General features: G+C 47.1%; 2 protein-coding genes across 6 annotated transcripts in view; one reads left to right on the forward strand and one right to left on the reverse strand.

Moving 5' to 3' along the window:
* NCOR1 (nuclear receptor corepressor 1) overlaps positions 1-1,465 on the reverse strand; it is a 101,437-nt gene extending 99,972 nt beyond the window's left edge. For all 4 annotated transcript variants that reach the window (XM_060283060.1, XM_060283061.1, XM_060283059.1 and 1 more), the window contains exon 1: positions 1,368-1,465. The gene's annotated coding sequence lies outside the window, so the exon portion shown is untranslated. The remainder of the gene's footprint in view (positions 1-1,367) is intronic.
* Positions 1,466-3,976: 2,511 nt separating this feature from the next.
* PIGL (phosphatidylinositol glycan anchor biosynthesis class L) overlaps positions 3,977-23,483 on the forward strand; it is a 40,697-nt gene continuing 21,190 nt past the window's right edge. For both annotated transcript variants that reach the window (XM_060283067.1, XM_060283068.1), the window contains exons 1-2: positions 3,977-4,286; positions 6,907-7,006. In XM_060283067.1, the coding sequence (XP_060139050.1) occupies positions 4,019-4,286; positions 6,907-7,006 (368 nt within the window). In that variant the 5' untranslated portion in view covers positions 3,977-4,018. The remainder of the gene's footprint in view (positions 4,287-6,906; positions 7,007-23,483) is intronic.

A 23,483-nucleotide genomic window follows, 5' to 3' on the forward strand; every position in this document is an offset into this window, starting at 1 on the left:
ATGCAAAAGAAGCTCATTTCTGAATAAATATGCTTAAGCTTCTGAGCAAATTTGCTGCAACCCTATGCCCCCTTACCTGGGAGCAAGCCCCAGTGAGTGAGTAGAGATATATAGGGCTGCACTGTCCACTCAGTTGGGAAGGAAGAAGGAATCTCCCCCTTGTCTATTTACTCCCATAGGCAGCAATTAAACTGCTAGAACATTTGCAAAGCTAAGCGGGATCTCCTATGCTTTCAAATTGGATGGGGGGGGGTCCTCGTGTTGCGATTCCTGTATTGCAGGAGTCCCTTCCAACTCTAAAGTTCTATGAGTCTATGATTAAATGGATAAAAACTGCCCTCCAAGGCTTCCATCATAAAAAAAAAACACACACACAAAGATCACGGCTGACTCCCAAGAAAACATGCTTAAGAGTTCAGTCTTTTCAGCTATACTGTACTTCTGTACTGCAATCATAACCCCATAACTCTCTTACCTGGAAGTACCTACACTCCCCTTCTGGAATTCAACAGGACTCATTCCTGAGTTGATGTAGTTAGGACCGCAGTTAGGACCCCGCTGAGCTTAAAGGAGTCTTAATCCTCAATCAACATGCCTTGAACCGCCCCTGCTGTCTCTTAGGCTGGAATCAAACTTAAGTTCCGCTCAAAAGTAGACCCACTGAAATCATCGCAGGCAGCTAACTCATCCCCATTACTCTTCAAGAGGTTTATTCGGAGGATGTTTAAAAGCAAAGAGTGCAACGCAACTAAATACTGGGACACGATCCACCACGCCGTCTCCGTCCCCCAAATACTACCTGTTTACCCCTCCCAGCCCTATGTAAACACTTTTGAAGATAACGCGCCTTTCTTTTGAACTCCAGGGAGCTTTCTTGTTCGATTACACTGGCGTCATTAAAATTCAGTTAATGATCATGATGATCATAAGAAGATGTTCTTAAAGGATCGCCCTATAGGGCCGCCACACTTACCAGGAGGCTCCCTTCCTAGAGGGAATCCAGACTCTTTTCAGTTCTGCGTTTTAAATCCCCACCCCTCACTTAGCCATACTCAAGAGTAGACCCAGTTTCAAATGGGTCTACTCTGAGTAAGAGCTCAGGCGGATACATCCCCCTCCTTTAAGTCAACCTTTTTTTGGGTAGGGGGGTATTAAGTTACTCCCCTCCCTTTTGCCCCCCCTTCCCTTAAGTTACCCTCCCCCCACCTCCAGTCACCCCTCCCCCACCCGACCTGTCAGATGCCTCCCCTCCCCCATCCGACCCCACCCGTTCCCTTCGCCCTCCTTCTCCCCTCCCAATGGGGGGGGGGGCTAATAGCTGCCCCCTCCTCGCCTCCGCCTCCTCGACCACTCCCCGGGCGCCTTACCTCATCCCCATCTTCACCATCCTCCTCCTCCTCCAGCACCTCGGCGGTTTCAGGAGCAACACCGCCGCCATCTTGACTCCCTCCCTCCCCGCCGTCCCCTCCCCCTCCCTCCGGCCCCGCGGAGGCTCCGCCCACTCCTCCCCCGCCTCCCTCTCCCTCACCGCGAAGAGTCCTGGCAGCTCCTGTATAGCAGCCGTCCTAACAACCATGCGAAATAGTTATAACAATGGAGAGAATATACACCTCAACTCAAGGGGTTTAGGGTGCATGTCCACCCTCCCTCTATTTCTCTTTACGCTCCAGAAGTGCATTTTGAAATGGGTGCTTGGGTGATGGGAGCTCACTATGTTTCTTTTAGGACCTGCGCGGCAGCGAAGCAGCAATCTCTCCCTCTCCGGGAGAGCAGGACGGCAGCCCTCGGCCAATAGCGAAAAAGGGCTGAGGGGGCGTGGCTCTGAGCAGCCGGCCAATGGGAGAGAAGGATTGGGACGGACGCGATAAGAGAGAGGAGTGGAAGAGAGCGGGGTTCTGAGGGAGAGGTTGGGGAGTATATAGAGGTAAGAAAGGTTCAGCGAGACATGCATCAGATAAGACTTCCGGGAAACGATGGACAGCCAGTGGGGAAATCACACAAAAATAAAAAATGAAGTCGCTTGGTCGGATGTCACACAGGCGGGGCTTCTGCACCTTTAATAGTTGGCTGGAAAAAGGAATTAAGCAAGCAATTAATGGTTCAGGAGCCCATTCCTCTCTTGCAGTCGGTCACTCAAGCAGGGGAAGCAATCAGATAAGATTTGGGATGCAAAAGTACAGCTACTACCCAGCAGAATGAGGAACGCCCCCATGCAGCACCGCTTGCTTGTCACATTTTGAAGGCAAGCGGAGGAAAACAGATTTTCATCTAAAGAGGGTGCTGAAAATACCATTTAAATCCAAAATTCCATCTATTCAGCCCTGAGGTGTTTTGTTGAGGGGCATGGGGAATACTTTAAAATATATTTTTCTACTTGAGAGAAGTTGATATGCTGGTTGACAGCAGCATTAGGAGTGCTCACCAGCTTGCAGGTGTTTCTTTCCCCATAATTCACTAAACAACCGCCAAACTCATTTCCTGGATTGAACTTTGATTAGAACAGCCAGCATATAACCAGAAAGATTGTGTCTTCCCATCCCCCAACAAACACATTCTTAAGGTCAAATAAAATAAAATAAATTCCTTCAGTAGCACCTTAAAGACCAACTAAGTAAGGTCAAATAAATATGCCATATTATCAAGGTTGCTGAGCTTGTTTTTCTTTGCTGCTCATTTTTTTTCTTAAAGGACAGCATCTCTGTACCTTTAAGAGTGTAAGAGGGAGAAATCAATAGGGGGTATGGAATTGTAGTGATGGTCAAAAGTTCACCTTTGTTTTCTTACCTGTTATTTAGCTGCAGGAAGCACATAATTTATGTCCATAAAAAGCTGACAACCTTATAATTATTTGGCTGCTGGCCAATAGAAGTTATAAAAAAGTCTATACGAAGACCACCAATGAAATACATAAAGATTGTAGGATTTTCCTCTGTTGATTTTTTTAAAAGCAGTTGGTGATAGCTTTATTTTTAACCATCTGTATAAGATTCAGGATAGAGTACTGAATGAGTCGGGGCTTGAAGATGTATAATGCATAACACTGAAATGAAGGGTTCTGCCAGTCAACCTCTTTATTTAGCATTCATCCTGATTCATTTGCAGGGGGATTGGGAGATGTTGGCTAGATTTCATTGCATCCAAGCCAAGCATTATTCCACATTTTCCAGTGCTTTTCTCTGTAACTTTCCTTAATGCAAAAAGTCTGATGATAAATTATAAAATTATGCATGGCATGGAGGGAGTGGATAAAGAAAAGTTCTTCTCTGTCAAAGCACTAGAAGTGATGGGCATCCAATGAAGCTGCATGTTGGAATAGTCAGGATATATAAAAAAGGACTTCTTCAAGCAGTGCAGAGTTTAAAAGTATGGAAATCGCTGCGACCCCCATTTCAATCGCTTTGAAAAAAGATTGGACAAATCCACGTTGAAGGCTATCAATGGCTATCAACCGGCCACAATGGCTTAGCTCTGCCTATGCTTCCGAATGCCAGTTGCTGGAAACCGCAGAAGGGCAGAAGCTTCCCCTTGGGGCATCTGGTTGACAACTGTGAGAGCAGGATGCTGGACTAGTTCATGCCCTTTGGCCTGATGCAGAAGGCTCATAAGGTAAGTTTGGGGAAGCGAGTTTATTGAAGGGCAGTCAGGGGAGTTTATTGATTGTTGCAAACCTCTGCTATCCTGTTTATGCATGGGTCCAGGTCACTCCACCCCACAAGAAACTTCAGACTGATTCTGGTGTGAATTTCATTTCACCAGGCTTCCTCAACCTCTGCCCTCCAGATGTTTTTGGCCTACAACTCCCATGATCCCTAGCTAGCAGGACCAGTGGTCAGGGATTATGGGAATTGTAGTCTCAAAAAACATCTGGAGGGCCGAGGTTGAGGAAGCCTGCATTTCGCCTTCTCTCTTCGGGAGAGAGCCCTTTTCCACAGAACAGAGGGAACCATTCCGTCGCGGAACGAGTTTCTGACCGGATTCTTTATGTGTGGCGCTCCCCTTTTCTCCCGCTTCTCCCGTCATGGTGGCAACAGGGTTGTTCACCCTGCTGTTTCCTCTGCCTTTGCTATGGCTGCTTTCTTGCTGGTGGCTGAGGCGGCACCGCGGAGCGAGGTGGCGGCTGGGGAGCGGCCGGAGGCTCTTCGCTGACGGACCGGCGTTGCGGCGCGAAGAGAACGCGACGCGCGCCCTGTTCGTGACGGCGCACCCTGATGACGAAGCAATGTTCTTCGCCCCCACCATCCTCAGCTTGGCTCAAGCCAGGCTATGGCTGCTCTGCGGGTCCACAGGTGAGGAGGAGGAGGCTAGCGTAGCGTTGCCAAGCAACCGTGACGTCCGGTTTCGAAGCGCTCCCGTCTCTCCGGAGCTGTGCGTGTGGCGTCATCACGCTGCAGCAGCCATTTTATATTGATCGGAAGTGCGCGCGCAGGTCGTTCTGACGTCACAGGATTATTATGAATCATGTCAATGTTACTGAATACTGTACAGTATATTATTTATTGTATAATTATTTATATTTATTTTATATTTATTTTATATTTATACTGTATATTTATATTTATTTTATAAATAATTAATATATTGCAGTGTGTTTATTATTTTTAGTTTTATGCCAATATTATGTATTTATTTTATATAGTGAGAATATATAAGTGAGAATTCTATTATTTTATATTTAACTTTTTACTGTTTTATTATATAGTGCCAGCTAAGTGAGAATTACAGTATGTGATGGAAGAATTACAGTATGTCCATTCAGCAGCCTCACGGCGCATGGGTAGAAAATGTTCTTTAACCTGTTGATGCAGTTTATCATGCTTCTATATCTTCTGCCCGAGGGCAGGAGATTAAAAAGGTGCTGGCCAGGGTGTGCGTCATCCCTGAGAATGTTCCTCGCTCTTCTGAGGCAACGGTCTCCCGCGATGACGCCACTTTTCCCCAAAATTGAAACTACCACTATTTATTTGCATACAACAACGTTTGACTAGCCAGCTTACATGAAATGGTGAGAGATTTATTTATTTATTTATAAATATATATGAGAGGGTAGATTGTTGAAGCATTGCTTATCTCAAGGACAGGGAACCTTTTTTTAACTTGAGGGCCACATTCCCTTCTGGGCAACCTTTCAGGGGCACCATGCCAGTGGAAGGTGGGGCCAGAGGCAAGAATGGGCACAGCAACAAATGTAAATTTTGCCATTTGTACAGTAGGCTAGTTTCTACACACTGCTGTCTATTCTCCACCCAGGCAAGCAAGAGGTATTATTAGGGTTCAGGGACACATTCCAGCCAGGCAAAAGCAAAGTAAAGGCCAGTGAGGGGGGGCGGTCGTCTTCAAATAGAAGAGGTATGTGGCTGGGGGAGTTTCCAAAGGCCACGACATCCACACACACACTGTTCCTTAACTGGGTACAGCATAACTGCAAAAGGTGCCAAGTTCAACCGGTGGCATCTCCAGCTTTTCTTTTAAAAACAATTAGCACATAGTAGGGGATGAGAAAGACCCGTTTCTGCTTGAGACTCTAGAGAGCCACTGCCAGTCAGAGCAGGCAGCATTGGCCTTGGTGAAGAAATCCAGTGACCTTGTATAAAATAGTTTCTTCTCCCTTCCAATCTAAAAATTGCAATTTAAAAATAACAGAGGGGAACAAGACCAATGTAGCAGGGCCTTTTTAGTGGTGAGACCCTCCTCCCTTTGGAATTATTCAGCAATTAGATTCTTCTCTATATGCTTTTGGGCAGCTGTTGCAGGTGTACGTCTCTAATACATATATACGTATATGTTTGTGTCTGTACCTATTCTGCTGCTTTTACCTTGAGATTTTATAAATTAACACGGTCAGGCCCCACTTTCGGGCTTCCTGTATACATTTGGTTGACCACTGCGAGAACAGTTGGGCCTCTGGTCTATTCCAACAGCGCTCTCCTTATGTTAAGGTTTTAACAACATCCTCTAATTCGAACATTTTGGTGTGTGAGTCAGAAGAGGCATGTATAAATCTTATAAATAGGTAGGAAATTGGCAGGAATTGGCAGGATTGAGTTCACTCAAGACCTGCAGTTAACCCTAGCATTATAGATACCTTTTTATTAAAAAAAATAGACATTAAAAGTTCCCTTGGAAGCTTTACAGACTCCAAGCTCTTAACTCAACCCAGTTGGCCAAATATGTTTCGCTTTTTCAGATTACTTTCTGGTTCCGGGGTCTCCAGTGCAAGCCTCCTTGGGTACCAGTGTACCTAACAGCACCTTTTATGGTACCTGCAAAAGGTCTCAGTAAATGTCCCCTTCAAAAAATCCCCAGTGCTATTTGCTTTCCTGCTTGGTTCCTGTTTCTACTGGCTACGCCTCTCCCACATCGAACGCACTCTTTTAAACATGCCCATGTTTCAGTGGGTTGCCAGGATTGGACCCCAGCCCTACGTTCTGTTCTGAACGGAGGAGAGATGCAAAGAGAGTGTGTGGCAGACGGTGACAGATGAAGGGGCATGCCTGCGCCATTTCGTGGTCCTGTCTCGCTTTTGATACGGCAGCCATTTTGTGTTATACATGCCCCTCCCCCTCCCGCTGCAGCCATTTTGTGACTGGCGCCCACGGCACTCTCTCAAAATTCCAAATGTTACTCCTAGCCTTCCCCCCCCCAAAAAAAACAGCCTCTGCAGCCTATCATGTTCATATCCTAGCAAACCTAGCAGCCTGTTCTAAGGTGCTGTAGAATTCTTTAACTTTTACAATGCAGCAGACTAATGTCACCAGTTTTGTTAAACTCAGGAAAATCTCTTAATATTCCCTTCTTTGCTCAGTTATTTGAATGCAAGCTGCCGGTTCCCTTGGTGCTTTTAATTTCCCACAGGAGGGAGGATTCTGTGGTGCAGAGTGTGACTGCTGTCTTCTTTCTTATTTCCAGGGAATTACTACAGCCAAGGGGATGTCCGGAAGAAGGAACTCCTGGACAGCTGTTTGGTTCTAGGGATCCCGCCTTCCAATGTGACCATCATTGACCACAGGTAGCTTTCTACACTTACAGGTGAAACTCGGAAAATTAGAATATCGTCGAAAAGTGCCTTTATTTCAGTAATGCAACTTACTATTTTTTATTTTCCGTTTACAGTAATTTTGACAAATGCTTTTTTTTGGGGGGGGGAATTCCACAGGAATCAAACAAATAGTTACAATCATACAAAGATCAACAAAAATAAACATCGCTATTAGATTCCATTAATTACATTGCATTTATAATTGACCCGCCTAACGACAAATCATGACAATGACAACAAGTAAAGGCTTGACACATCTTGCTTTGCATGTCATGCATTTATCTCATAGATTGGTTTCGCCTTTTAAGTTGCGTTACTGTAATCAATGCAGTTTTCGACGATATTCTAATTTTCCGAGTTTCACCTGTAGCCTTTGTGGCTAGTGGCCATTTATAGCATTATCACCCTCCGTTCATTTGTCTGAATCCCTTCTGGACAAATCGAAAAGCAATGAGAGTTGCTGTTGCACGCAGATCCAACTTGTGGGCTTCCTGTTCTTTATCTGGTCTACTTTATCTGATCTACCGCCACGCTCAACCATGGTGTACTCAGTTCTCCTCTTCCCGTTTTTTCCTCCCAACAACCTTGCAAGGTGGGTTAAGCTGAAAGATAGCAACTGGCCACCCAGTTGACTCTGTGGCTGAGTCGGGATTTGGACCCGAGTCTCTCAAAGTCATGTGCACACCATGTGTTTAAAGCCAATTTAAATCGTGTGACTTCCCGCCCTCAAATCCTGGGATCTGTAGTTTGTCCAGAGTCGTGGGAATTGTAGCTCCGTGAGGGGGAAATTACAGTTCCAAAGACTCTTTGGGAGGGGTCATTGCATGTTAAATGTACACTAGGGAAGTGATCTCAGGTCTCAATTCGATGTTGCAATCACAGCATCACCACCAAATGTGTCCATCCCAGTGCTGCAATTCCTGCCCGGCCGGGGAAAGTGAGAGGAAGACGTAGTGACTCAGCCTTGCAGTGTTGTATCTACAGAGGCTCCACAGCCCCAGTGACCCTGTGACTTCTCCCTCAAGTCAGGGAGGGGCGATCAAGACGCAGATCTGAGAGAAACACAACACGTTCTGTTTAGACCAGTGAAGGTCTGCGCTGGGTGAAGCAGGAAAAGACCTGTGGGTTTGTAACTTCTCTGCCTAGCAAAACATGCAGAGCTATTTGTTCTGCTTCTGATATTGGAGAAGATCAAGCACTTTCTATGGAACAACGGATCCTCTGCTCCCGGTTACTAATAATTGCCTGATGTTCCAATTTGTAGATTCCAGCAGGAATCTTAATTCCCTACTGCATGCAAGAGATGGAGAGGTGCCTCTATTTAGAAGAGGCACCCGCTCCTGAGAGAGGGGAGTGCCTCTTTGCAGATCAGGGAGGGGGGAACATGTGGCCCTCCAGATGTTATCAGACTCCAGTGCCCATCAGCATGGCCAGTTGTTGGGGCGATGATGTCAGTTGGAGGTCAACATCTGGAGGGCCGCAAGTTTCCCATCATCCTGGCTCGTTGCCGTTTCCCGTTCGAGCCCTGAGATCATCGTACGGACGCAATAACCACTTCTCCTTTTCATTTGCGGTTGTGTTTTTTCTTTTCTCCTCCTTGACGTTTTGTGGCGGTTCTTCCAGAGCCCCTTTGCTCCAGTTAATAGGTCCCTTTTCTCTCTGCATTGAGTAATCAAAGCACCCTGGGGGTTTCCCCTTTTGCTGTATTGAGTAAAAAACAAAACGGTGCAAAAATGCAGAACAGTTTCCCAAGAGGAGGGTCGGGGTGGGGGAGAGCAGGGACGGATCTCCTATGAAGTTAATGAAACTTAAGCTTCAGGGCTCCTAATCTCAGAAGAGACCCGGAAGTGACTTTAGGGCACATTGCTTAAAAATCTTGAGTCTAAGAGACCAAATTTGTGTCACACAACTCAAACTGATTAATTTTTTGTTCTATAGATATTTCAATAATCCCAACGTTTGGGAATCAGTAGCACAGATGTTGTGAAGGGGCGGTGATCTGTCGGGGAACAGCCTCATTGAAGACCGCAATTCCTCTAGGACTGCCTCTCCCCATATAAACCGTCCCAGACTCTGCATTCATCCTCTGAGGCCGTTCTTTCTGTGCCTCCTCCGCAAGAGGTCCAGAGGGTGGCAATATGAGAATGGGCCTTTTCTGTAGTGGCTCCCTGATTGTGGAATGCTCCCCAGGGAGGTTTGCCTGCTGCTTTCATTACATATATTTTAGGCGCCAGGCGGAAACGTTCTTCTTCAACCAAGCCTTTGGCTGATTAATCCTACAGACTTTTAAACGTATCTGTAGGAGGGTGTGTTATTGTTTGGTTGCTTTGGTTTAATTATGGTATTTACTTGTGTTTTATCTTGTATTTTATTCTGTGAACTGCCCTGAGATCTTTTGATGAAGGGCGGCATATAAATTTAATAGTATAAACAAACAAACAAATGTGGTTACCCAGACTTTGTTGCTGGTTGGGAAGGGGGCCCCATGACAGTTCAGGCCTCAGAAATGTAGGGGTGCTACAGGGGGAGAGGGAGAGGGAGCAGATGATAGGAAAGAAGGCCCTGGCTTTGCAGTAGAGTTTCCGGTTTCAATTCTTGGCAGCATCGCCAGGTAGGACTGGATATGCCCCTTGCCTGAAATTTTGGAAAGCTCCTGCCAATCAGTGTAGATATAACAGTCTGACTTGGGGGGGAAACCATCTTCCTGAGTCTGTTCAAACCAGAGCTTAATTCAGAATCATGAGGACTAGAATCTTGCTTTGTTTTTAGGGGAAGGGTTCTAGTTCTGAGGTGGAGCACCTGCTTTGCTCACAGGTTCAACAACTAGTGTCTCTGGGCGGAGCTGGGAGGGAGCCCTAAGCTGAAACCCTGGAGAGCTGTTGTCAGTACTGAGCTAGAATGGACCACTGGTCTAGATCTGTATTAAGTCGCCTGCTATGTCACCTCTCATAATCGCCAGTGATTGATATTCAGGGGGGGGATTAGCCCTGTTGGCTAAATGCACCCTCCATCCTTGGAGACAGTATACTCTGAATATCCAAATGCCCGCAGCATCCAGCCTAGAGGGGGCTGTGGGCTTGCCAGCTGAACATCTAGGAATCTGAAACTGGTTTCTCCCATCTCCTTGTGAGTTTCCTGAAGACGTCTGGCTCAGGATGCTGGCCCAGGGATGGAGACTTTCCCTGATCCAGCAGGAGTCCTAACAAGCTTCTGTACTGTCTCCTTTTCACAGCAGAAACTTTTGTTTGTATTAAACCACACTTGTCCCTCAAAATCAGACCTTTCTGCCAGGGCTCTGGGTCGATGAGCATTCTGCCCTGTTGGATGTAAACAGGATACATTTTCAAGGCTTCTTTTCTCTCTGCTCCACCCACCCAACTGAAGTCGGTTATTAACTCAAAGGAAAGGACACCACGTTCTCCTCTTCTTATTCCTCTGCACTCTACGAGATGTTTTGTTTTCCCCACCCTATCTTCTCGGTGACTGAGAACGGCAGGCTGTCCTTTACAGCTACATCTGCAGTTTCCCCCCCCCCCTTGCAGAGAGATGCAGATAAATATCAACATTGCGGCTGATGACGCCTGACCTGGCCTGGTCCCTGCCAGAGAAAATAATAAGAGTTTGAGAGAGGAGATTTGTGTAAGCAGGCGAGCTTCCCGCTCCCGGCACAGAACCCTTCCCCAGCTGCTTCCAAAGTTCTGCACTTAGAGAAGAAGAACCAGCTTCACAGATATAAGATGAGGGACACCTGGCTTGCTAGTAGCACACGCGAAAAGGATCTAGGGGTCTTAGTAGACCACAAGCTTAACACAAGTAAATAGTGTGATGCAGCAGCAAAAAAACAAGCAAAACAAAAAGCTATTCTAGACTGCATCAACAGAAATATAGCATTGAGATCAAGGGAAGTACAGTGGTACCTCTGTTTATGAACACAATTGGTTCCGGAAGTCTGTTCATAAACTGAAGCATTCATAAACTGAAGCGAACTTTCCCATTGAAATAAAATAAAAAAATTCCTTCAGTAGCACCTTAAAGACCAACTAAGTTTTTATTTTGGTATGAGCTTTCGTGTGCATGCACACTTCTTCAGATACCTGTGTGCATGCACACGAAAGCTCATACCAAAATAAAAACTTAGTTGGTCTTTAAGGTGCTACTGAAGGAATTTTTTTATTTTACTTCGACCCAGACCAACACGGCTACCTACCTGCAACCTGTTTCCCATTGAAAGTAATGGAAAGTGGATTAATCTGTTCCAGACGGTCCGCAGAGTACTTAAACTGAAGCGTTCATAAACTGAAGCAAACTTTCCCATTGAAAGTAATGGAAAGTGGATTAATCCGTTCCAGACGGGTCCGCGGAGTACTCAATCTGAAGCCTACTTAACCTGAAGCATGGGTGTAATTGGTTCCGGAAGTCTGTTCATAAACTGAAGCGTTCATAAACTGAAGCGAACTTTCCCATTGAAAGTAATGGAAAGTGAATTCATCTGTTCCAGATGGGTCTGCGGCGTTCATAAACCGAAAATTCGTAAACCGAGGTGTTCATAAACCGAGGTTCCACTGTAATACAGTCGTACCTTGGATCCCGAACGCCCTGGAACTCAGATGTTTTGGCTCCCGAACACCGCAAACCCGGAAGTGATTGTTCCAGTTTGCGAACGATCTTTTGGAACCCAAACATCTGATGGGGCTTCCACGGCTCCTGATTGGTTGCAGGAGCTTCCTGGAGCCAATCAGAAGTCGCGATTTGGTTTCCGAACGTTTTGGAAGTCGAACGGACTTCCGGAACGGATTCCGTTCGACTTCCAAGGTACAACTGTAGTCCCGCTTTGGTCAGGCCTCACCTGGAATACCGTGTCCAATTTTGGACACCCCAATTTAAGAAGGATATTGAAGAGCTGGGAGCATGTGCAGAGGAAGGCGACCAGGGTGGTCAAGGGTCTGGAAACCAAGCCGTATGAGGGAACAGTTGAGGGAGCTGGATCTGTCTAGCCTGGAAAAGAGGAGACTGAGAGGAGATATGATGGCCATCTTCAAGTATTTCAGAGGGTGGGATTCTAACCAACGGCTTCAGGTTACAAGAAAGGAGATTCTGACTAAACATTAGGAAGAACTTTCTGACAGTACCGTAAGAGCTATTCCACAGCGGAATGAACCCTCTCACAAGGTTTTGGACTCCCCTTCCTGGAGGTTTATAAGCAGGTTTTTAAGAAAGAAAGAACTCTCCATGGGAGAGACGGTGGCTGATCCCAATCAATCTTGGGGGAACCTCCCCTCACCCTGCTTGGCATTTGACACCTGACTGTCTCAACTACGGCAAACATAACCTTTTGAGGTGAGTTGCTGCGCCATTCAAACCTCTTTTCTCTCCCCCCACTATCATTAATTTTCTTGAACGGTTACTCAAAGATGGGGGGGGGGGAGCAGAAAGAAAGGAAAGCGGGTCAGCCACCTTTTCAGTGTTTTAAAGACATACACACACAGACACACCCCTCCTCCAACAACAACAGCTCCCTTTGAAAAATGACTCTCCATTCAAAGCAAGCAACAAGCTAGTTTTAGATGGAAACAAGGGCTGGAAGGTTCCCTTATCTGTGGGAGTGGAGGAGAACTTTGTACCACCTGCCTTGTTAAGTGCATAATAGTAATTCAGAAATTGCACTTCTCCTGAATTTTGTGACACAGTTTATTGTTGTTGTTTTATTGAATTTGTTTACCATCCTATACTCATAGGTCTCAGGGCAGTTCAAAATACAAAGTTATAATATAAACGCACAAGATGCATAATAAAAATAATTAAAACAGTTAACAATACTAATGTATGCTAATAATAATAATAATACCGTAATAATACTCCCGCAAAAAAGTGCCTAAACAACCCCCCCCCCCTAAGCTTTTTAAAAGTTTGTGTTTTTAGGATTAAATATGTTTGAAAATGCAGGCATTGGCATAAAACACACCTTCAAATACTGTCCTGATCTCTTTCCAAGGATAAACATGGCAAAATAAATAAGTAAATTATCAAAGCTTTATTTACGGTATTTAATTGGTTTTATGTTTTCAGAGCTTTAATTTATTTATTTTTTGTTTCACCGCATTTCTTAGATTCCTTGCGCTAAGATAGTCCCAGGCAGGACTTAGCACACAGTAAAAATACAAAATGCGAAGGAAATCGAGGGTTCACACGTTCACAAGGCATCTTTCCCCCTAGTCGCCTGGAGGTGATTCTTCCTAGCCATAGGCAACCAGCTAGCTTTCAGTCAATCAATCCAGGAGGTTAATCGAAACAGCTATGCAAATTTCGGCTGCAGTTTTACATGTCCTTTTCCCTGCTTGGTGTCTAAAGGATCAATTAACCCTCCCCTGCTCTCCCCCTCCTATGTTCAAAACCCATTTGCGTTTGAAACGGGAGCAGGCAAGGCAAGGGATTTTGATTCCTGCAGGAAAGTAGGTCAGCGGGCACTCTGTCTCTCTCTCTTTTATTGCGCTCTGCAGACCAACGTGGTTCTCCTTTAAGGGAGTGAGCTTGGCTGACACTGCAGATGGTCAATTTCCTCTTCCCAGAATCCTGTACCTCAGACGGAGCCCCTGTAAGCCCTGTGTGCTGCAGATTGAAAGCAGGCAAATATTTAACGAAGGAGGGGGGGGCGGTGTTGGCTTTGGGCTCCTGCCTTGGCAGGGTCATGTCACCAGACAAACACAAACATGTGCTAGTAGCCCAGAACTGCAGGGAGGAGGAAACAGGATGGGCACAGGTCGTTTCAATGTGGTGGCTGCCATTGTTCCAGCGCTGAATAGGTTAAGAATGGCTTGACACCCGGAAAAGACCTGTGGCCAGATTTTGGGGGTCTTTAAAAGAGGATAAGGCAAATGAATGCATTGGAGGATAAGGCTACTAGCTGCAAGGCTATGCTTGCCAGCACGGCGGGAGGCAGCAATGCTTCTGAAGGCCAGTTGCTGGAAAAGTTGCTCATGCACTCAGGTCCTTCTTGTGGGTTTCTGCTGGCCATCTTGTTGGCCACTGTGAGAACAGGATGCTAGACTAGAATCATAGAATCATACAGTTGGAAGAGACCACAAGGGTCATCCAGTCCAACCCCATGCCAAGCAGGAAACACCATCAAAGCATTCTTGACATATGCCTGTCAAGCCTCCGCTTAAAGACCTCCAAAGAAGGAGACTCCACCACACTCCTTGGTAGCAAATTCCACTGCCAAACAGCTCTTACTGTCAGGAAGTTCTTCCTAATGTTTAGGTGGAATCTTCTTTCTTGTAGTTTGAATCCATTTCTCCGTGTCTGCTTCTCTGGAGCAGCAGAAAACAATCTTTCTCCCTCCTCCATATGACACCCTTTCATATATTTGAACATGGCTATCATGTCACCCCTTAACCTTCTCTTCTCCAGGCTAAACATACCCAGCTCCCTAAGCCGTTCCTCATAAGGCATTGTTTCCAGGCCTTTGACCATTTTGGTTGCCTTCCTCTGGACACGTTCCAGCTTGTCAGTATCCTTCTTGAACTGTGGTGCCCAGAACTGGACACAGTACTCCAGGTGAGGTCTGACCAGAGCAGAATACAGTGGTACTATTACTTCCCTTGATCTAGATGCTATACTCCTATTGATGCAGCCCAGAATTGGCTTGGCTAGATGGCACTCTTTTTTTGTCAGATCCACGAGGGCTTTTCCAAGGTTCTTAAAAAGGATTATCAGTAGCTACAAGCCATGATGTCTGTGTTGCTGTTGGCACCTGTTGGTCTCGAGAAACAATGGAGTGCGCCACTGGGGGTGAAGTCAAACTGCTATGTTGGCAGCACTGAACTGACCTTCCATGCTGCCCAACAAGCCTGGGTAGTGTGTCTGGAGGTCCTGGGCTGCCCAGACAACAAGCCCCCCTCCCTCAGCTTGGCTGCAGGAGTTGCTGGAAGGAGGCATAAGAGGCGCCACCCAACTGTCTTAGGGACACCACTTTGGATCTGGGGAGGGTTTACCCCTGAGCCTTTTCTTCTCTCAAAGATCCCGCAAGGCAGCAGAGGTTTAGGATCAGAGTTTTCCTTCTCCTAGATGGGCTACCTTCCCAGGTGGACGAGCCCCATCTGCCCCTCACTTCCCTCCACAGCAGGGGCAGAAACTGCCTTCTTGCCCATTGGACCCACTCTTGGTCTCGTCCACTCGATCCGCCAGAGCCTGTCTTCGCATGCAGAGGAAGTCCCTAACTCACGGAAGGTTTGAGACCCATCGGCTACCCTCACCTGGTTCAGCTGGCCAGTCGAAGCCATTTTCCAGGGTGTGGCCACTGTCACCTGCTGGCAGTTTCTAGGAGCCACAGGTCAGAGCTGACTGCAGGGTGGGGACCAAAGGTGGACAAATGACCCCAGAAGGAGCACAACATCTGCCCCACAAGAGGTCCTACCCATCTCCTAACGCCCCATTGTGGTGATATAGACCCTTTAAGACTAGCTTGCGGGTCCCGTGGGAATTTGTTAGAATTCCTGGAATAATGAGCCTAAACACAGATGCCTCTCCTTAAGACCTCAAAGACCAGTGTCGAATGGTGCTCAAAGACACAAAATGGGAGCAGGTGCTGATTTCAATGGGCAAAAGCGGTTGAACACAGATAGTCATCATAACTTAAAAAACCTGGGCTGGGGCGAACATAGGGGTCTCTCGTCATGGACCGTCAGCGCCCGTTCGGCCCTTAGAAAGTATTTTGCTTTGCCGCTCAGTCTGCTAAGATTTATGCGTAAGTGTTTCAGTCAGCTAGCTAGATAAGACAGTTTTTGTTATTATTTTTGTTAGCCTCTGGGCAGTCTTCATTTGTGTGATTGTTCGAAGCTTTCCTTCTTTACGGAGTTTTGTTTTTGTAAAGTTTTTGCATGTTTTTATGGGAATGGGTCTTGGTTGAGTTTCTGAACCTTCCAACCTTGACTACACTTTTCGAAGTGGATCGTTCATCATACACAATGGCTGTGTTCAGGTCCTGCTTTTGGGGCATCTCTATGGCCATGGTAAGAGCAGGAGGCTGATCTTGATGGGCCTCTTTCGGCCTGATCCAGGAGCCAGGCTCTTCTTCCATCCTTATGACGTGAGAGCAGAGACTGAGGGTGGTGAAGAAGCTTTACCTAAATCTGGGAGCTCTATGGTCCCCACAATCCACTTCCCTATAAATTTCCAGGAATTCTGTCCCGTGGACAGCGGCTGTTGAAAGTTGTAGTCCAAAACCTCTGGAGGCGACAAGGTTGCAGGAGGCTGGCTTAATGGTTCTTTCAGCCTAGTGAAAACATTTAACACTCTGCAGGCCAAAGCTACCCCCCCCCTCTCCCTCCAGCGATCTTGGCAGAGAAATTCTCAGACATCCCCCCCCTTTTTTAAATGCAAACAGATTTTGGCTCAGTTTGCTGAACATAGCAAATTATAAGCAGCACAGACTGGGAACTTCGCTTGCCAACAGTTCCTGGAAGGAGCGGGATTTCACGAACCTCCCCACCCCAATGGGACGCTTAGCTTAGGGGAGGAGGGAAATGTAAAAATGTGCCATTTGATCCAACGAAGGAAACTTCCCCCACAACTTCGACTTCTTTTCCCCCCGAGTTTGTCTGTTTTGGCCATGAAACCCTTAATGCACATTTGGAAAGGATTTTAGGGCATATGCTATGGTGAAGGCTCAGTTTGCCTGCCAGGCCTATCCTGATGGGGCTTGCTGGGGGAAGCTGCAGTGGGAGCAGGAGGAAGAGCCTTTCAAGCAGGCTAGGCGTAGGCAAAGTCAGGGCAGGCCTAGTCAGAGCAGGTCGAGGCAAAGTCAAGTCAGATCTAGGCAAAGTCAGATCTAGGTAAAGTCAAGGAAGGTCTTTCTGTGCAGGTCAGGACCATGGCTAGCTCCCAGTGGCCCCTGCTGGCTGAGCTGTGGCAGATGTCCTCTCGCCTCCATCTTCAGTGAACTGCTGTGCAAACCAGGGAGCTTTAGCCGCGCAAGCCAGGATAACAAACCACAGTTCAAAGTTTGACAAAGAAACCTCCCGGGGGCCACATGGCAGTGGTGGGCGGGGCAGCAAATGTCAATTTGGCCTTTGTTCAGTTGGCTAGTTTCTACAAACACTCGCATGCACCCCTCTTTCTGCCAAGCAAGGAGCGTTATGGGAATTCAAGGACAGCTTTCCAGCCAAGCAAAAGCACTCAAGGGGCACAAAAATGGGTCAGTGAGGGAGGGTCTTGAGGGCCAGACAGAGAGGTATAGAGGGTCGCAATTGCAACCCCAGGTCTAAGGTTCCCCTCTCCAGCTTTTACCTTAAACTCGGAGGGTGACCTGTTTGGTAAGTTGCCTCTTCGCTGATTCAGAGCCTGCCGAGAATGCTTGCACGTGGCCGGTGTGTGTGTGTGTGTGTGTCAAGGGAGGACAAGTGCACCCCCCCAATAGCTGTGCTGCTGCTCTCCTCTCCCCCCCTCCCCGCCTGCGAGCCACTCATGGCTGCCTGCTGCCAGCCGAGATCACAATGCGCTCTAGTGCGTTCAGCCTCAAACTGAGCCAACCCTTTGTCTTCCGTTTTTTGCTCCTTTGGATAGGAAAGGAAGCTCGTTCTCCTTTCACCCCGTCATGCACCCCTCTCCCCAACAATTCAGCAGCAAGCTTTGCTGAAAGCCCGCAGGAAACAAGTGTGGCTTTTAAGCTTGAAGCTCAGAACACGGCAAGTGCGCGCGAGAGAGGATCTTGTGCTGTGTGGCTCCCAGAATTGGTGCTGATAACGCCAAGGTTGCAGGTTCGATCCCTGTATGGAGTAGCTGGGGAAACCCAGCCAGATGGGCAGGGTGTAAATAGTTTATTATTATTATTATTATTATTATTATTATTATTTTATTATAGTATGGGGCAGCTGCATCGCCTTGCATTGTTGGGGGTTGGATTGGATGACCCTCAGGGTCCCTTCTGACTCTATGATTCTATGATCTGTCAAGCCCACCACCAGCTCCTTCCCTGGCCCACCAGCCAATATTATTATTATTATTATTATTATTATTATTATTATTATTATTATTATTATTTATTAGATCAGTATTCCGCCCTTCGTCCAAAGATCTCAGGACAGTTCACAGCACAAAAATACAGACTAAAACCACAAAGTACATGATAAAAACAAGAACAAAACAAACCAATAACCTCCCTCTAAAATTTAAATTTAGAAGATTTTAGGCTGTAAGGAATTTGATATGGCAAGAAAGTGGTTGAACTGTGGAACTCCCTGCCACAGGAGGCAGAGGTGGCCACCAACCTAGATGGCTTTAAAAGGATTGGACAAATTCATGGGGGAGAGAACTATTGACGGCCACTAGCAGTGATGGAGATTACACTCTCCTCTCATGGTTAGAGGCAGCGACGCTTCTGAATCCCAGTTGCTGGAAACTGCCGGAGGGAAGAGGGCTCTTGGGCTCAAATTCTGCTTGCGGATTTCACATGGAGGCATCTGGTTGGCCACTGGGAGAACAGGATGCTGGACTAGATGGGATGCTGGCCTGATCCAGCAGGCTCTTCTTATATTCTTACATTCTTAACATAAGAAGTGCCTGCTGGATCAGGCCAAAGGAGGTTGAATCCTGACAAGACAGAAGTACTGTTTGTGGGGGACAGGAGACGGGCAGGTGTGGAGGACTCTCTGGTCCTGAATGGGGTCACTGTGCCCTTGAAGAACCAGGTGCGCAGCCTGGGAGTCTTTTTGGACTCACAGCTGTCCATGGAGGCGCAGGTTAATTCTGTGTCCAGGGCAGCAGTTTTTCGGCTCCATCTGGTATGCAGGCTGAGACCCTACCTGCCTGCAGACTGTCTAGCAAGAGTGGTGCATGCTCTGGTTAACTCCCGCTTGGACTACTGCAATGCGCTCTACGTGGGGCTACCTTTGAAGGTGACCCGGAAACTACAACTAATCCAGAATGCGGCAGCTAGACGGGTGATTGGGAGCGGTCGCCGAGACCATATAACACCAGTCCTGAAAGACCTACATTGGCTCCCAGTATGTTTCCAAGCACAGTTCAAAGTGTTGGTGCTGACCTTTAAAGCCCTAAACGGCCTCGGTCCAGTATACCTGAAGGAGCATCCACACCCCCATCGTTCAGCATGGACACAGAGGTCCAACTCCAAGGAGGGTCTTCTGGTGGTTCCCTCCCTGTGAGATGTGATGTTACCGGGCAGAGGGCCTTCTCGGTAGTGGCGCCCGCCCTGTGGAACGCCCTCCCATCAGATGTCAAAGGAATAAACAACTATCTGACTTTTAGAAGACATCTGAAGGCAGCTCTGTTTAGGGAAGTTTTTAATGACTGGTGTTTAAATGTATTTTTAATCTCCTGTTGGAAGCCATCCAGAGTGGCTGGGGAGACCCAGCCAGATGGGCGGGGTATAAGTAATAAATTATCATCATCATCATCTAGTCCCGCATCCTTTTTTCACAGGGGCTGACCAGATGCCCCCAAAGGGAAGCTGAGAAACAGGGTCTGAGCTCAAGAGCAACTCTTTATGTTGGTGACTCAGTGGGGTGGGGTGGGGGCAACCAAAATGATCAAGGGTCTGGAAACCATCTCCTGCTCCGGAGAGGAGGACCCGAACCGATGGCTTCAAGTAACAAGAAAGGAGATTCCGGGTAAACATCTGGAAGAACTTTCTGACAGTGGGAGCCGTTCGACTGTGGCACGATCTCCCTTGGGAGGTGGTGGACTCTCCTTCCCTGGAGGTTTCGAGGCAGATGTTGGGTGGCCATCTGTCATGGATGATCTAGCTGAGATTCCTGCCTTGCAGGGGGTTGGACTGGATGCCCTTCGGGGGTCCCTTCCAACCCTAGGATTCTATGACTCCCTGCAGCTGGCATCCTGCAGCTGGCATTCCATTATTTGTACCCATCCCACCAGACTGGGCCGCCCCAGCCCCTCCACAGCGGAGGGGCGACAGCCACCCTGGCTAGCAGCCATTGACAGCCGTCTCCTCCCCAAACAGAAACTGCAAAGGAATAACTGCAGCATTGGAAGTAACAGCGGTCCTTTTGCAAAAGAGCAGAAATCAGCAAAATTGCTTTTTGTTGCCGGAGGATGGGAGCGATGGCTCAGAAGGGTTAACGTCTCCTCCCAGCCGTTCCCTGCCTTGCTGGTTTTCTTGATGTCCTGCCAGGAGCCTCCCTCCCCTCCTTGAACCGCCATGTGACTATTGTAAACAGTTTTCCAACCAAAAAAAAAAAAAACCCATCCTGAATGGGAGGCTTTCCTTGTGGGCCAAAGTTGAGGAACTACATCACGGGGTCCCTGCGGCAATGGGGACAGGAGAGAGGGCCTCGCATGCCAGTGCTGCTCCTGGGGTTACTCTAGATCACGGGAGAGGCAGTTCCTCTTGCGGTTCCTGTGGTTGCGTAATGTTTGCCTTGGAAGGAGGCGGCGAAGAGCCCAGAGGTTGCTTGGCTTGGCTGTCTCCGAAAAGCCTCATTTCTTCATCTTCCTCTCTCCAAGAGAGCTCGGCAGCTTTCAGGCCAGTGGCTCTCACCTTGGGGACGGGCGAATCGGTCCATGTTAGTTCCTCTGTTTCCCCCCCCCCCCATGCAAAATAAAAACAAAAATAACTCACCCTGGAAGCTCATCGTGAAATTCTCCTAATCGACACTCCTTCGTATGTAATGTTGTCTAAGGCTGACGTGTTTGCAGGGCAGATTTCCCCAATCTAATGCACTTTTCTAAGCTAGGAAGGCCTTTTCAACGCAGCTTTTTCAGTGTTAGAAACTCAGGTGTATAAGCTAACCACCAAATGACACCTTAAACCTAGGTTATGATCACCACAACCGAATGTCTAAGTGCCTTTTCTTTTTTGGCAATAGACTTCTTCTTCATCATCATCATCACCATCATTAATCCATTATTGTATTTTATTTTTCTGTTGGAAGCCGCCCAGAGTGGCTGGGGAAACCTAGCCAGATGGGCGGGGTATAAATAAATAAATTATTATTATTATTATTATTATTATTATTATTATTATTATTATTATTATTATTTCATTTCTATCCCACTTTATAGTTCAAAGAGCAGTTTGCAACACATTAAAATATCAAACCAAACAATCCAGAATACAGTGGTACCTCGGTTTATGAACACAATTGGTTCCGGAAGTCGGATCATAAACTGAAGCGTTCATAAACTGAAGCGAACTTTCCCATTGAAAGTAATGGAAAGTGAATTAATCCGTTCCAGATGGGTCCGCAGTGTTCGTAAACCAAAAATTCGTAAACCGAGGTGTTCATAAACCGAGGTTCCACTGTAAAAGGCTTCAAGGAAGATATTTCAGAGCCTTCTCTAAGTGACATTTTGCTTTCCCCATATTTATTTACATGGTGAATTTATAGAGCTGCCCCATAGCAAAAGTGCTCTAGGAAGCCAGTGTGATTCAGTGGTTAAGAGCGTTGGACTATTAGGACCTGGGAGATCAGGGTTCGAATCCCCCACTCAGTCAGGAAGCTCACAGGGTGACCTTGGAGTCAGTCGCAGCCTCTTCACCTGTTGTCAGGATTAACTGAGCGGGGGGGGGGAGGTGAACCATGGACTCCTTGGAGAAAAAGGTAGGCTATAAATGCAACAAATAAAAAAATTCCTTCAGTAGCACCTATCTGAAGAAGTGTGCATGCACACGAAAGCTCATACCAAAATATAAACTTAGTTGGTCTTTAAGGTGCTACTGAAGGAATTTTTTTATTTTGCAACAAATAAGCTCTTCTGTTTGCCTGCTTAAGAAAAGGCACCTGGCGCCTGGGAAACTTCCAACACACCCCAGTATATGCATTTTCATGGGGCGCATTTTTTGACCGGGGACCCGCGCTGCCAAATCTTTAGGGTTTCACATTTTGAAGGATGGGTGTGTTTCGGTTCCCCCTCACGTTCCTTCGAAAAGTGCAGACCTGGCTTCAAATCCTGGCATCTGTAAGGTAGGCCTGGGAATTCCCCGCTACCTGAAAACCCAAAGAGCTGCTGCCAGTCAGTGCAGACAGTACTGAGCTAGATGGACCAATGACCTGGACTTGATATAACTCAGCTTCCTCCTGTGATATTAAGCTGCCATTTCTTCTGATAGGTAAATATGTGTTTGTGTGTAGCTCACTACCCCTGGTTTCCCGGCCCTTAGACCCACCCTCTCCATTTCTGCTGACCCAGAAGCCTCCCCCCCAACCATCCACCCACCCACCACCTTGCCAAGCACCCCCATTTCGAGGGTGATGAATATGAACTTGTTCCTGCTGCTCCCTACTCTCCTGCCAAGGCCTGCGAGGCACCGGCGTCAGATGAACAACAGATCTCACATTGCGATAAAGGCCTTGTGTCATCTCTGAGAAGAGGATCCCGGCCTCCTGCTGGGAAATAGTGTATATTATTCATGATGATATCGCGTCATGACACAAATCGTTCGAAGGAGCTGATACAGTACTTGGATGGTGTCCCGAAAAACAGAGCACAGCCTGGGAGCGGGAGCCGTTTTCTGTTTTGAGCTGCACGCTGCCTTTGCAAGAGATGCTCAAGGGACAGAATTTTTCAGTGCTGCAGAAGGGGCCTGCTGCTGTTTTTACATTTTTTAATCGACGGGCATTTTTGAGTTGTTTAAACATTACTATTACTTCTTGGTTTCGTTCATTTTTGCGTTGCATGACCTTGGGGTCCCTTCCAATTCTATGATTCTAATATTCTACTTTTAGCCTGTCGTTTACCCCTGCTGCCATCTCCTTCCACTTCCTGCATTTTCTTCTGTTCTTAGATTGTAGGCCCCTCAGGGCAGAGACCTTGTTCTCTCGTTCTGTGTCAAGCTCTCTGACAGCATTGTCGTCTTTGCAGTGGAAGGCAGAGTGCTGCGACCTTTTAAATGGAGCTGGCGCCAAGGGCTTTGGGCAATGTTGGAACTGAGTTTTCCTCCAAAGTTCCTCCTCCTTCCAAAAGGAGGAGTTGCTATTTTTTTTTTGTATTCTTGCACTCAAGTGCCACAAAGAGACTTACATCGTAGAAATAAAATAACAAAGACAGTAACACAGTACAGTCGTACCTTGGTTCTCGAATGGAATCCGTTCCAGAAGTCCAAAAATGTTCGAAAACCAAGGCACGGCTTCCGATTGGCTGCAGGGGCTTCCTGCACTCAATTGGAAGCAGCGGAGGTCATGACAGACGCTTGCCTTCCAAAAAACGTTTAAAAACCAGAACACTCACTTCCGGGTTAGCGGCGTTCAGGAGCCAAAACATTTGAGTCACAAGGCATTCGAGAACCAAGGTGCGACTGTATTTAAAAGGAGCACATTCTGCCCCCCCCCCCTTTTAAGGACAATCACAGCAAAAAGATTATTTTTTGCTCAGCAGGTAAAAGGGGAGCCACCTCTGAAAAGGCATTGATTAATAACGCCACCGTTGCTTCTCGAAATCAGAGTCGCCCAAGATATTTGGATGAAATCTCAACCGC

Source organism: Zootoca vivipara, chromosome 15 (genome assembly GCF_963506605.1).
Source record: "Zootoca vivipara chromosome 15, rZooViv1.1, whole genome shotgun sequence".
Classification (NCBI taxonomy): Eukaryota; Metazoa; Chordata; class Lepidosauria; order Squamata; family Lacertidae; genus Zootoca; species Zootoca vivipara.